General features: G+C 41.2%; 1 protein-coding gene across 9 annotated transcripts in view; it reads left to right on the top strand.

Annotated features, from left to right (window-relative positions):
* The window catches only part of mdga2a (MAM domain containing glycosylphosphatidylinositol anchor 2a), a 226,214-nt gene that overhangs the window by 111,183 nt on the left and 101,659 nt on the right, over positions 1–13,372 (top strand). For 6 of the 9 annotated variants that reach the window (XM_035392026.1, XM_035392074.1, XM_035392044.1 and 3 more), the window contains 3 exons: positions 1,120–1,316; positions 4,528–4,663; positions 7,283–7,552. In XM_035392026.1, coding sequence (XP_035247917.1) covers positions 1,120–1,316; positions 4,528–4,663; positions 7,283–7,552 — 603 coding nt within the window. The remainder of the gene's footprint in view (positions 1–1,119; positions 1,317–4,527; positions 4,664–7,282; positions 7,553–13,372) is intronic. The other 3 variants (XM_035392033.1, XM_035392065.1, XM_035392096.1) reach the window with 1 other exon arrangement.

Raw genomic sequence — 13,372 nt, forward strand, 5'->3', positions numbered from 1 at the left:
GCCTTATTGCCGATCTCATTATGAAGCAATATGGTTACACTGGTTTAGTGTTGTGTTTGTTGCAACTCATCTACTGAATATCATGATGCATTCGTTTTAATTAGGCCTCTGCCCATTGCCAAGATGACCCACAAGGGCTGTTCATCCAGTGAACACGGTCGTGCTCCGTTTGCTTTGTTTTCTTTACGTGGGAGTGAATGGTCAGGTTGCTGTTAAGCAACCTTTCAGCTGGGAATGACAGGGTCACTACAGGCCAGTGTAGGTGGTCTGTTTGCTCTGCAGTCATGAGGTTGATCCTCGGACACCTGGGCCACATTTTCATTACAACACATTATTCAGATACCTTGTACAGACAAGCTCTGGGAGAGGTGAATCGTTGCTGCTCCAGTGTCCCCTTTCCTGGAGCATGACTCATGCCCATTTTCAGAAATAATTGTGAAGGAGAACCCCAGGGTCCACTGTCAGCGTTGATGTGCAACTACAGCGCTGAGGAAGGAATCATCACGGCCCAGATAATTAGAGGATCGCTGTGGTGTGACACAGATGTCTTCTGTCATGGCTGGGCATCTCACCTTTGTCAAATCTTGCTCTACATCCTGTGCAGAATGGGACACTGTACTGTATGTGTGGGGTGCTGGTTTTCAGATTGGGGGGTTTGGTGCTACTGCTTCCCTGTTCTGGTGAACAGTTATGGCAAAGGCTTTGAGGTGTGCCCATTTTATTCCGGAAGTAGGCCAATGTACAGTAAGTGGGCAGAGTTTCTGACCAGGCGTAGTCCTTTCCTTTCATCTATAGTTTATGTGAGATTATATTGTAAAGCTATGTGGTCGTCCCGCATTACGCACTTTTTAGTGGTAGCAGCATTGTGGTCAGGGCACCTGACAGTCGTGAATGAGGTTTTAAATTATATTACTCGTTCAATTTGAAATAATTTTTAAACCATAAGCTATGTTCATTGCCATGCTTTCAGGTATATGCATATAAGTAGAAAAAAATAATTCAATCATACTGAAAGTTGAAAGAGATCTATATTTATGTTAAAAACAGTAATTGAAATTGAAAACACCAAAACATTTTCAGCCCCTCTTAACTGGATGGTTCTCTGCTTGTTCCCCACAGACCTAGACGATCCTATTGTGACAGTGCACCAGAGCATAGGAGAGGCTAAGGAGCAGTTCTACTACGAGAGGACAGTCTTCCTGCGCTGTGTGGCCAACTCCAACCCCCCAGTCCGCTACAGCTGGCGGCGTGGGCGTGAGGTCCTCTCCCAGGGCTCCGACAAGGGCGTGGAGATTTATGAGCCTTTCTTCACACAGGTAAGCTCCCAAAGCAACACCCCAAGCAACTGGAGATGAATCGCTATAATTCAGCGGAGCGATTATTTCAATGGAGGCTTCATAGGGGGTTCATTCCATAAGAAACCATCATTTTCAGAACGAAGCCAAACAATTTTTTTTGGTCTGATAATAAACATAAAAGATCGCTAGGTGCTTTTACCTTTGCAAATCACCTTTCACTCGCAGCCATAGCCTCATAGCCTCCCCTTCCCTTGCGATACGTGTGCACATCATGCACTTCTATTATTGAGCCTATGAGACAGAATATTTTTCTGGAGTGATTGGCTTAAGATCTAAAAATGGTTTAAGTTTATTCTAAAGGAACTGTGACTCTAGGCTCACCAATATATGCAACCCAATAAAGTAAAGCAATATAGCTAGTACACCCGAAAAAACAAGGGAAGATTTAAATTTTTTTTTTTACATTTACTTCATTTTTCATCGTTAGATGCAAAAATTCCAGACTGAATCATGAACGCAGTACTAAGTGAAATAAAAGGCGCATAAAATGTTAAAAACATTGCAATTTCTATTTAAATTAAAATAAAAAAGAAGGACTGACCTGTGGGCATGTGCTGGGTAGGTGTGGAATTAAATCCGAAACTGCCAGTCAGTTCCACTTTGTTTGCTTCCTTATCTTACCAGATAGTTCCACTATAGTTAAGAATGTACTGCTTCCACCTGAACACTTGACTTTTTAACCTCTACAAGGTTTCTGTCTGAAAGCCTTCAGTGTTTTACCTTTGTAGTCCTTTGTTAGGCTGTCTCCCAGCACTTGCTGAATGTTTCGGCAGAACATTGCGCCTGTCTGTTAGGAAAAGCATGTCACGTTCCGGAAAGGAGATATTTGCCTTTGCCTTGGAGCATGCAGGAGAGCGGAATTTTGTGTCTCTCCTGCATCAAGAAAATTGCTCTCAAGGATGGTGGGGATCTGATGGTGGGATTTCATCATGGACTGACTGGAGATTGATGGGCACAATCAGGAGGAGTAGCAGTGGCTGGTTCCATAGCCTGCTGAGTCTGGGAACTCTGTCTCCACCACAACATCTCACAAAGCACCATTGCCGAGACGAATAATATGACAAGAAGGAGACCAGAGTGACATTTCAAGCTCTGGAAGGCAAATTGTTTTCCTAATTAGCAAAGGCAGACATGCCCGTTGGGGGGCTCGCTACCTTTTTTTCTGATTTTTTCTTTATTCCCTTAGACAGTGTTGAACACAGTGGATCAGGCGGCACATTTAATTCTCTGACTTGTTTTTGTCTCTAAACATGAGAATGCCATTTAACATGCTGGAAGCCTCAAAGGCATGCTCTTGAACGTGTGTGATGTTCCACCAAGACATGTAGATACCCCTCTACTATCTAGTCACATGGCACACATTTTTCAGTGCGTGCAAGCCTGCAGTCTTGCTGCCCTTTATTTTTCAGCTAAGACATCTGTCCCCATGTTTCAAAGTAGAGATGCCCGCCAATGTCAAAGAAAAAGGGAAAAAAGGTGAATGAGGGAGTATAAATCTGTGACTAATCAAATTACGTCCGAATAATAAAGAGTAATTTGATAAATGGCCTCATGTCCAAGGACCATTACAATGCAGGCTCTGAGATGCCTTCATTTTTCATTTAGGGTAAAGTTTAGATCTAATACGTTCTGCTTGGCACATGGCCAGGCTATTGTGTTTCAGCTTTTGTTCTATGCAGGCAAAGTATATGGTAATGTCTCTTTTGTTATTAAGCCGTCAAGTAGAAGGACTCTGTCTGTCTTGGCAGAATTCCTTCTCTGTGGTCTGACAGGCCTCCCTGCCACACCAGCTGTCCCTGCTTCACTAAGGACATAGAACGAAAAAGCTTACCTTTGATCTTCATGAGCTGATCCTCATGCATGAGCAGCCTACTGTTGATCACAGAAAATGTATCCAGACACGGTGCTCTTGTGATATCCTGCCAATTGTGAACCAAGGGCTAAACTTGGAGAAAAGGATGGGTGGCAATTGAACACATTTGGAGGGAAAAACCTCCCTGTGTATATAATGATGGTGTAATTCAACAAAATAATACTTTATTATTTCTTAAAACTGCTGCAGTAAATTATATCTTACTGAAACATATTTATTGTAATAGTCCTGCCTACTATTTTTTCCTGTACTGAGGGCTCAGCATTTTCAGATATCAGATGTGTATTATGGGGCGCGGAGTTTATTGTGAGACCCCTGTACCACACTATAAGGGCCTATAGATCAGCATCAAACCGCAGTCCTTGTCCACAGTGTTTGCTTGGCCTGGTTTAATAAATCTCCAAATGTACATCTCTACAAATATGTGAAGGGAATTATAAAACTTGTCCAATTAAGCAGGTCATTAATTCAAGTAGGTAATTAAGGGCTCTGGTGGTATGACAAAAAAACGGATCTCCCACCTCTGTTCAAAAATATGCACATAAATTAGTTGCCTCTTGATCAGAAGACATGTACACACTTGTGCAGTGAATGCAGAATGCATTTTAGCACTGGGGTCAGGTACTGGGACTGGTTCTATGGCAGAAATGGTGTTGAAATGGAGTACCATAAATGCGGCCTAAATCAGGGCTGCCCAACCCTGTTCCTGGAGATCACCCGGCACACCTCATTCTACAGCAGTTCAAATCAAAATCAAACCAATTTTATGTATATAGTGCTTTTTACAGAAAACTGGCACAAAATACGCTTTGAACCTCCAAATTGCAAAGACATGAGGTAAAAAAAGAAAAAAAAGAAAAAAAAAACTCCCAGTGGGGAGGAAAACCCTCAAACTGTGGCAAGAAAAAAAAACTCCCTGATGGGAAGAGACATCGGCATGAACCCAGCTATAAGGGGGAGCCCATCCTCCATTGGCTAGTCTGCTATACAATAGTGGTAGAATGGATGTACCAGAAATGTAATATGGGATCTATCACAGCAAATAAAATGGGTTGAGCTGGTTAAAGTTGAGGTAATAAACTAACTGGAATAGTAGAAGTCCAAATTGTATAGTTCATTTTGTATAGTGCAGTTAAGAGGGGCAGTGTGATATATCTGGTGCGCCAGGCTGCGTCAAGGTGTGCACTGTCAGGGTTGGAGTGAAAACCTACGGGACGGTAGATTTCCAGGAACAGGGCTTGGCGGCCCTTCCTGAAATGCTGCACTATACGCTGTTGTTGTTTTTGATCTGAGTTGCAGGGGGAGACCAAGATCTTAAAACTGAAGAACCTTCGACCTCAGGACTATGCCAACTACAGCTGCATTGCCTCAGTCCGGAATGTTTGCGGCATCCCAGACAAGAACATCCTCTTTAGGCTCACCAACAAAACAGGTATATTTAGGCTGTGTGTGTGTGTGTGTGTGTGTGTGTTTGGTGAGAAAGAGAAGTGGAGTGTCCAACTACTTACAGTCCTTTCAAATCTATGAAACCTTCAAATATATTTTGTTGAATCATAAAAGATTATCATCAAATCATATGAAAATTCTGCTGTCTTTTATGGAACTTCACAATTGTGTCTAATTTTCCAAATTGAAAATAATTATAGTGAGTGAAATATGTCCATCTGTCTTGTCAACATTCTTGTTTTGCCTTTACTATGTTGAACTGCAATGTCATTGTACTGTACTTGAATTGTCATCATGATATGCCTGTGAACTGGATTGTACACTAAGCCACGACACAAAGCCATGAGTGACTGGTATTTTCTTCCAGGATGTGCAGGTGTGCATGTAACATTTTTGTAGCAATATGTCTCAAAAAATATCTCAACCCGCAAATCCATCTCCATGGTACAACTTCAGTTGCACAATGTAGTAGCCAATTTACTCTGGAATCTGACAACTGCAGTAATATGAATAATCCTTGAACTGTGTGAACTGTAAATACTGATCAAAGCTGCTGCTAAGTAAAAAAGGAGTACTCAATTATGGCTTTTTCAGTTTCTTATTATCTGCAACAAAGCAGGTGTATGGTTTTTAACTGAGGAGTAAAGAGGGTTTGGATGAAGCTACCAAATTGAATGTGTTTCTCAGAAACCAGTCATAAGGGTTTGTGTTCATTTCTGCTACTTCTTTTGGCTCCTTCCCAGGCCCTGAATAAAAGGCGCAGGGTTTTCACGGCCATCCTTTTGGCTCGCTCCATGCTTTTGCCTGTCAGTCATGCAGCTGAATAAACAGTCGCCTGTCGTGTTACTCGTGGGTTCCCTGTGGGGCCCCGATTCTTCTGCATGAAGACTGGACCCCTTAAGTAACAACATTAGCAGGAGTCAGAGACAGGCTCCATGCCCTGTCTCCTCTGGCCTTTCCTGTGAGCGATTTCGGGGTCACAATTAAATCCCACTGTGGCTGAAGAAAGTGCCAGCGTGCCACCAGAATGGCCCATGGATTGACTGCTTCGCCCTTTCCAAGGGCCGGCATTAATGCCATTTGTATCTCAGCGGGTGCTGGATGGGCTGATGGGCAAGCAGCTTGGCCCCTCTAGCCAAATCCAGCAAAAAGCAGAGTGATTTGTCAGTATAAGGAATGCTAGTGCCACTTTTTGTCAGTGGGTCATAGTGATTGAGGGGTTCTCATTGTGTGCTTCACAGATGAATTGTTCTCCATGGATGTCAATGTCAATATCTCCATATTGTATAATTTTCATCAATTTGATCACTGGTTAAAGTGTCCTTTTGAAAGGATGAAGACTACAGTAAAAATTGCATTTAAAAAGCTTTACTGTACTTCTGAGAAGTTGTGAGAAGATGGTGTTCATCCTCTTTGAATGCTTGGGCTTTTCCCACATAGTTTTATGATTTTTTAAAAATTCTTCCAAATAATCTCTTTAACATTACATGTAATCAATTTAAAGGAATCTTTGTTTTTTAATAATTAATGGCTAGATTATTGCTTTCCATGTCAAACAATCTCACGTTGCAGTTATCTCTTTGTCATTATCAATTCTTAATCATTATAAGCTACATATTAGTCTTGATTATCTAGTAAATTAATTGGTTGATTTTTCATCAAGCAAAATAAATTAAAACAGGTTGGATACTGTTTAAACACACTCACACATTTCCCAAATGTACCCTGAAAGTACAATAATGTTTTATTTGACTACTATTAAGTACCTTTTACAAGAAAACAAGGTACAAATGAATTATGCATTGCTGGCCAGGGATACAGTTTTATGTACCTATACCTATATGTGCATTTGCACATTTTTAGGCAGTTTATCATATCTTTTTGGTAATACTTTATGCCGTGCTTCATTTATTAATATCTGCTATTCAGTTAATTGCTTGATTGATGTGAATGGAGACAGGTTTAGAATAATTATCCATTTAAAGGAAAGGTTACAGAAGGCCTAGAATTGCATCCCATGGTGTGACACTGAATTAGAGTAATTATTAACAAAAGTGCAGATTAATGCTTTGTTTCCTTTAAAGTCTTCAAATGATGTAATTCAGCACCTTTGCCTCCCTAAGGATTTTCTCCTTGTTCCTTGGTGTTTGTCGTTCCCTAATCTCCTCTGTGGAGCTGTGGAGTGCGTATTTTGACCCGCTGCTGGCAGTGGCTAAAGGAAGCACTCCTACTGCAGCAAACCACAGCTTTGGCAGCCCTTCCACTTTGTGCTAAATCTCCTTTGTTGCCATCTCATCTGCAGACAGGTGTCAAAAACATTATGTCCTTGCGATTGCGAATTTAAGCGAATCTCCACAGTTTCCCTCCCTACTGGTCTCCTGTGAAAGTGTCTCATAGTGATTAGAGTACTGGACTTGCAACCATTTAACTATGATATTGAACCAGTGAGGCAAATAAACATTACTGACAATGCTTTGAAACCCTCAAATTTTGCGAAAAGTTGAGTTGAACTTTGGGTAAGATGCCACGATAGATATTTCATTGCGCTGGCAGGACAGGCAGATCTGGTGAAGATGGTAAAGTCTGCGTTGTGTTTTTTTTGTAGCATCGCCTACCATCAAGCTCCTGGGGGATGACCCTGTCGTGGTAAACCCAGGCCAGACGGTGACTCTGGTGTGCATTGCGTCCGACCGGGAGCCAACGCCCACCCTCACGTGGGTGCGGAACACGGAAACGCTACCGGAGAAGAGCGTCCTGAACGGAGGCACCCTCACCCTGCCCGCGGTCACCTCAGAGGATGCAGGGGTCTACAGCTGTGTGGCCAATAACAATGTGGGAAACCCTGCCAAAAAGTCTACCACTGTGGTGGTCAGAGGTAATCCTGGTCTTACTGTGTATCTGGCTGCCTGATCTCTGGGGGAAGGGTGTGGGATCGTGTTTTCCAAGCAGGTTGGGAATTTGGAAGTTCTCCAGCGTCCGTTACAATGGACAACTGGTTTTATTAGGATGAGTCTGCGTTGTAGCATTGCAACACCATTCATAGTGATTAATAGAGGGATGTAGGTGATGTGTTCATTGGCCCTAAAATTATGGCTATAGGTGGGTCAGTGGCCACAGCTCTATGAACTGTTGTATTTTTCCTTGTTTGCATGATTCATTTAGTCAATTATACGTTTCCTAGGCTACATAACTTTGCTACAGAGCAGCCTAATTTTTTTTCTTTTTCTGTCAGCACAGAGAATGAAACGAGATAAGCACCCTCCCCCAACCCACCACAAAATACCAGCAGATAAAAAATTTAATGATGCAACTATTTTATGTAACACTTATTAATATGGGTTACATAAAAACAGTGCTGCATTACTTATTTAAGGCAGACTCATTCCATGAGGGAAATGCAAAGGATTAATTATTTGTCATAAAAAGCTTTATCAACAGAATGATGGTCTATATGCATGTGACCTTTAATGAAGTGCTGGGGTGGTCGCCAGTTCTGTTGTACATATGCAAATATAGACATTACATAGCATTCCAAACGTGTTTATATTGGCAGCAATATTCAGATTGTGGAATGTTCTGTAAGTGTGTCTTGACCAATTAGGCAGGAAGCTTAAGATGATGAGGCCGTGCCTTTCTTAACCTCTGAATTCTCATGAAGTAATATGGTCCACCCCTGCATGTTACTAGTGCTCAAAATATGCCTGGAGAACTTTTAGTAGCATCTGTTGGGAGGAAATGCATAATTAGCGCACAATCATTGGGGCATTGGGTAATGATATGACAATACTCATGGGAGAGACAATGAAGATCATTGCCACAAAGTGTATCAATGAAGCATGGAGCCCCCAAACAGAATGCACAATTGGAAAGGAACAGATCCGCAGATGTTTGTATATGGTCCTTGCCAAAGGAAGGCTGAGCTAAATTTATATAATTATAGACATAGCAATGCATGTACTGCTCTTTAGAACATGCCACATATGCTGTATTAGGACAATAAAGAGGCATCTTGATGTGCTAAAGAGAAGTACTGCAGAAAATGTTCAGAAAAAGTGCTGGAAGCAATACGATAAATTCAAAAGAAGGACATCCGCACATTTTCTCCAAAGCAAATCTCAGAAGTTATGGAGAAAATGTGAAATTGTGAAATTTTCTTTGGAGAAAATACACAGATGTCCTTCTTTTTGAGCTAAAAGATACTCAGTTTGTCTGGTTGAATCTGTCACATCCTTCCTTAAAACAACATTTCAGCTATGGATAGCCAACAAGTTACTCTGACAATATGAAATAGTCTATTTGCATAGTTCTGAAATTATTTTTTTTGCCAAGCCAGACCAATTATCTTCCTTTCATTTCAGTCAAACACCAAACATTTTATTCAAAAACCTCTTCTCTGACCGTTTTTTTGGCTGGACCGCAACAGCGGGGCCAGCCTTACAAACGCAAATGTCTGTGACTGAGTGAGTGATGAAGTTACACCATTGGTCGGCCGAGTTATGAAGTTACATCATTGGCCGGCCAGATGAAGTCTGTTAGGTCCAGCTATATACTAGGTTTTGACCTGGTCTTGTTTCTCACTGTCCACGCACCCCCACATTTTGCTCTTTCTCACCTTACTGCCTTCTTGCCACCTCCATCATTCACCCATTTCCCAATGCAGATCCCCCATATGCTAAGACAGCTGTTTCTGCATCTGCAGGCCCTGTTTTGACTTAATCCCTTCATTCCTGAGTGCATGGCTATGATGGACTGGTGCCCAATAACAGGGAAACAAGATTGGCATGGGGGGGTGGGGGTGTATTTGTGACAGGGTGGTTAGTGGGAGGTGTATCCAGCTCTACATCTCCTAGAGTGCTTAGCCAAGAGGTGCTTGCATAAAAGGAAAGTCCCCTGCACTAAAAATGAAAAATGTAGAAAGGAAATGATTGGCTTATTTTTAACATTACCTTTTATTTAAAAGACTCCCCCCCCCCCCAAATTGGGAATGCCCTGTTAAAACACCAGTCCCTTTTCTGCAAACACGCTCCACCAAAACATGTGCCGTTGTTAGCTGCCACTGCTTTTCAGTCTGCACTTAACCAGCAGAACTCACACACTGCATTGGAGGTGTGCATTCCATGTGCAGCTTGTGCAGGCAGACTGCAGATGCACAACTGGCCATAGCTGGTCAGTGGAGAGAAATAACACTGAAGTCATCTCACAAACCAAATCCCACCTTTGCTGATGCTATGAGCAGTGCATCTGGCCACAGTTGGCACTGACACGACTTTTGGGGCCATTCCACACTGGAATACTGTCTTAACAGCAATAGCCACACAGTAGTCCTGAGTCTATATTATTGACATAACAAAGTCAATGGGCTCTATCTTACACCCGGCACAAAGCGGCGCCAAGCGCAACGCAAGCGTCTTTGCTAGTTTCAGACCGACGCAGTTGTCATTTCCCGTCCAGCGCCCACGTTGTTTAAATAGCAAATGTACTTGCGCCCATCTGAGTTCCCATGGGCGTGTTGGTCTTAAAATTAGGTGTGGTCAGGCGCATTGTTGGCACATTGCTATCTTGAGGCAGCGGAAAGCGATTGTGCGATTGACCAACAAAAACCTGGTCTTAAGTCAATGGCACAGTATTTTGCTGTTATTTTAAGGGCGCATTATTAAGATAGTAATATGCGCCTACATAGGCTGGTGCACAATGTGCGATATTTTAAAAAAATACATGTCATAATGGTTAAAACGAAGCGTTCTTTCCTACTACTTGGCAAATCCGCCATTATAATAGCAGTCCGCCAAGGTGCAAGCGCACCTGGCTTTTAAAGGGAATGGGAGATGACACTCTGATTGGTTTATTTCATGTTACGCCCAAAACACACCTATGATTAATTAAGAGACTAATTACAACCCCTTTGAACCATGCGCCTTACTTGCGCTCAGATTATCTGATGTTAAACTAGCAAAAGTGGATTTGGACACGCTCTAAATGCACTTGTGCCATGCGCTTTAGACCGTGCGCTTACTGTAGATTGATAAAATATAGCCCAGTGTATTTTGTTGTAACATGTTAGAATGTAATCCAACCTCAGTTACAGCAATTTGTGTATTTTATCTTCACATACTAATCCCTTATTAAAAGTCTTATTGTTTCAGTTTGATATGTTTGGCCTTTAATTAACAGATAACATACTTATATAGATTTTATTCTCTCCAATGCCTCCTACCGGAGACCTTGACGACAATTATATGTTTTGGACTCTGGAAATTGTGACAGTTGACTGTCTTTCATTTCATTATTTTTCTCCACCTCCAATAGAAGTTACCAATAAAAAGGTACTGTATGTACATACTGTATGCCATTGGGACCCTATCTGAATGAACAAGCATGGCAGCCTGGTGTGCAGAGATGTTAAAAGTGAAAGATTAAACATGCACTTGTCAAAAATAATGCCTGTAGAAGTAGAGACTGGCCTCTGGGGAATGGGCTAAAACACAGTATGCCTCTGCACTTGCCTCATTAAAGCCTTATTGTGTCAAGCTATTGTTAGCTCTGTTTTAGAGAAATCACCAACATACATTATGAAAGGAAGGAGGGCTTGGCAGGGAGATGAAGTGTAGCATTACGCATTGCTTGAATGCTCACTGCTGGAAGTTGTCCCAACAGAATACTTGCCCGAGAGGCTTTGTCTCTTCAACAGCCCTTTTAGACGGCAGTGTCGGTCTACAAATTATTTTTCTAGTAAATGCTCCCCAAAAAAATGAGGGTAGTCATTTTCTTTAGATAAAAGTAGCTACGCTGAGGCAGTTTTACAGGAATGTACTTTATGTCACTGCTCGTGTGTCCCCAGATGAAATTCTATTAAGCGCACAGCATTTTATAGGAAAAGTAGGGCATCTCCACCCTGTGTTTGTTCTCAATCGCAGATTAGTGGTCAGATGAAGCCTGGGATTAAATTGCTATTGTGGCCCATCGTCTAATCACAAATTATACATCTGATATAAACACTTGGTTTCAACCTGTCCTAAGGCTTGTTGTATTTACCTTAAACTGAAACTGTTATTAGAGTGTATACTGCATGCCTATAGAAGCAGACAGATCAAGCATATGATTTGTGTTTACTGTACATCAAAACTGTATACTGTACATACCGTATATGGACCCAGGGAAATAGAAACCCAGAAACCCAGACCAAAACACATGCCCTCCAGCATCCAAAAATGCAGTTTTTCAACATATCAAAAATAATAATACATGGTGTGCTCATTGTCATTTCATTATGTTTGGGACACATGGTGTATATAACGAAATATATATATGCATTAGGGATAAAGACCTAAACTGAAATTTCCTCAGATTTGAAACATTTCTATCAATTTTTGGTATAGATTTCTCAAGTGTCTGCCTCACTTGCAATCTCAGTGTCACTCTTTACTTGATGAAAAACTGGTGGGGATCTACAACAAGTTATTTCCTTTCAAGCTTTGTACTCCTTGTGTAGTTTGTTCAATCTCTGGCATTGCAAAGTATATATTTTCAGAAAACTCCAGTTGCTGTTTAATACTTTTTCACTCTCAATGTGGTTTTCTTCTAGTGATCAGATTAATTAGGTTTTTACATTTTCTGCTATTCTTACAAAAATGTATTTTTCTTGCTTTGGTTTTATATGATTTTATATCTCCCATAATTTTGAAAAACAGAAAATTATATTTTCTGTACATATATTTCTTCTCCTAGTATAACACCAAGATAGATTAAGGACTGAAAAACTAATTGCCATAATTTTGAAATAATAGAAATGACATTTTCTGTAAATATATCTCTGATTAGGGACAGATCATAGTCAGATCATAGGGCCCCAAGGTTCCCACCCCCAAAAATCAACACATTACACAATCCTATTCATATGAAAAAAATAATACAGATGTATATACGTGGATTAGTGTGTGGTTGGCCAGATATGCATTCAAACTGGTTATCCTTGCTTTGTCTTAACAAAGGAACAAAGCAGGATAATTACTTTTTGTAGAGAAATGATGGCTAAATTATACTATGGTAAAAATTGGGGAAAGAATACAAGGTATTTTTTATTAAGGCTATAATTCTTACCTGAAAGCAGCAACTGACAAAGTCAGATGCATTGCCAGTTGGTTACAGCCCACTGCAAAAGCATTTACCTTGGTGATTTCAACTGCTGATTGATTTTTTAGAAAGAATATGGGGGGGAGAGAAAATAATCTTGTTCAGGAGTGGAGCGGGGGTGCAATCGCACCTTGGTTGCCATGCCAGCAATTATGTTCGAGTTAAAACAGAAATAAATGATTGGGCAGACTCCTGACAGGAAAGCCTTGATAATTGCACAGGCATGAATTTATGGTGGAAGTTGAATGTGAATGCAGGAGGGAGACCATAGTAAGAGCAGATTTTCTTAGGGAAATAACATCTGCCCCACTGACGTTCTAGGACAGCCGCAAAGAGCCTCTGTCAACATGCAGCACTGAGAATCTTGGGAGTGTGCCCTAGTAAGAAGACAGGCGGTTTTTGCACTACACTATCACTTACACGTCAGAGGTCATAGATTTTTCAGAGCAAGGCATGAATCTGATTTGTGGGAAACTATTTAGTTCTTGGAGTAATATTTCAAATAGCTTTGTAGGTACTTAATCAAGTTCAGCATAAGCTGATCTTTTATGAACATAGCAGGGCA

This window comes from Anguilla anguilla, chromosome 1 (genome assembly GCF_013347855.1).
Source record: "Anguilla anguilla isolate fAngAng1 chromosome 1, fAngAng1.pri, whole genome shotgun sequence".
NCBI classification, from domain to species: Eukaryota; Metazoa; Chordata; class Actinopteri; order Anguilliformes; family Anguillidae; genus Anguilla; species Anguilla anguilla.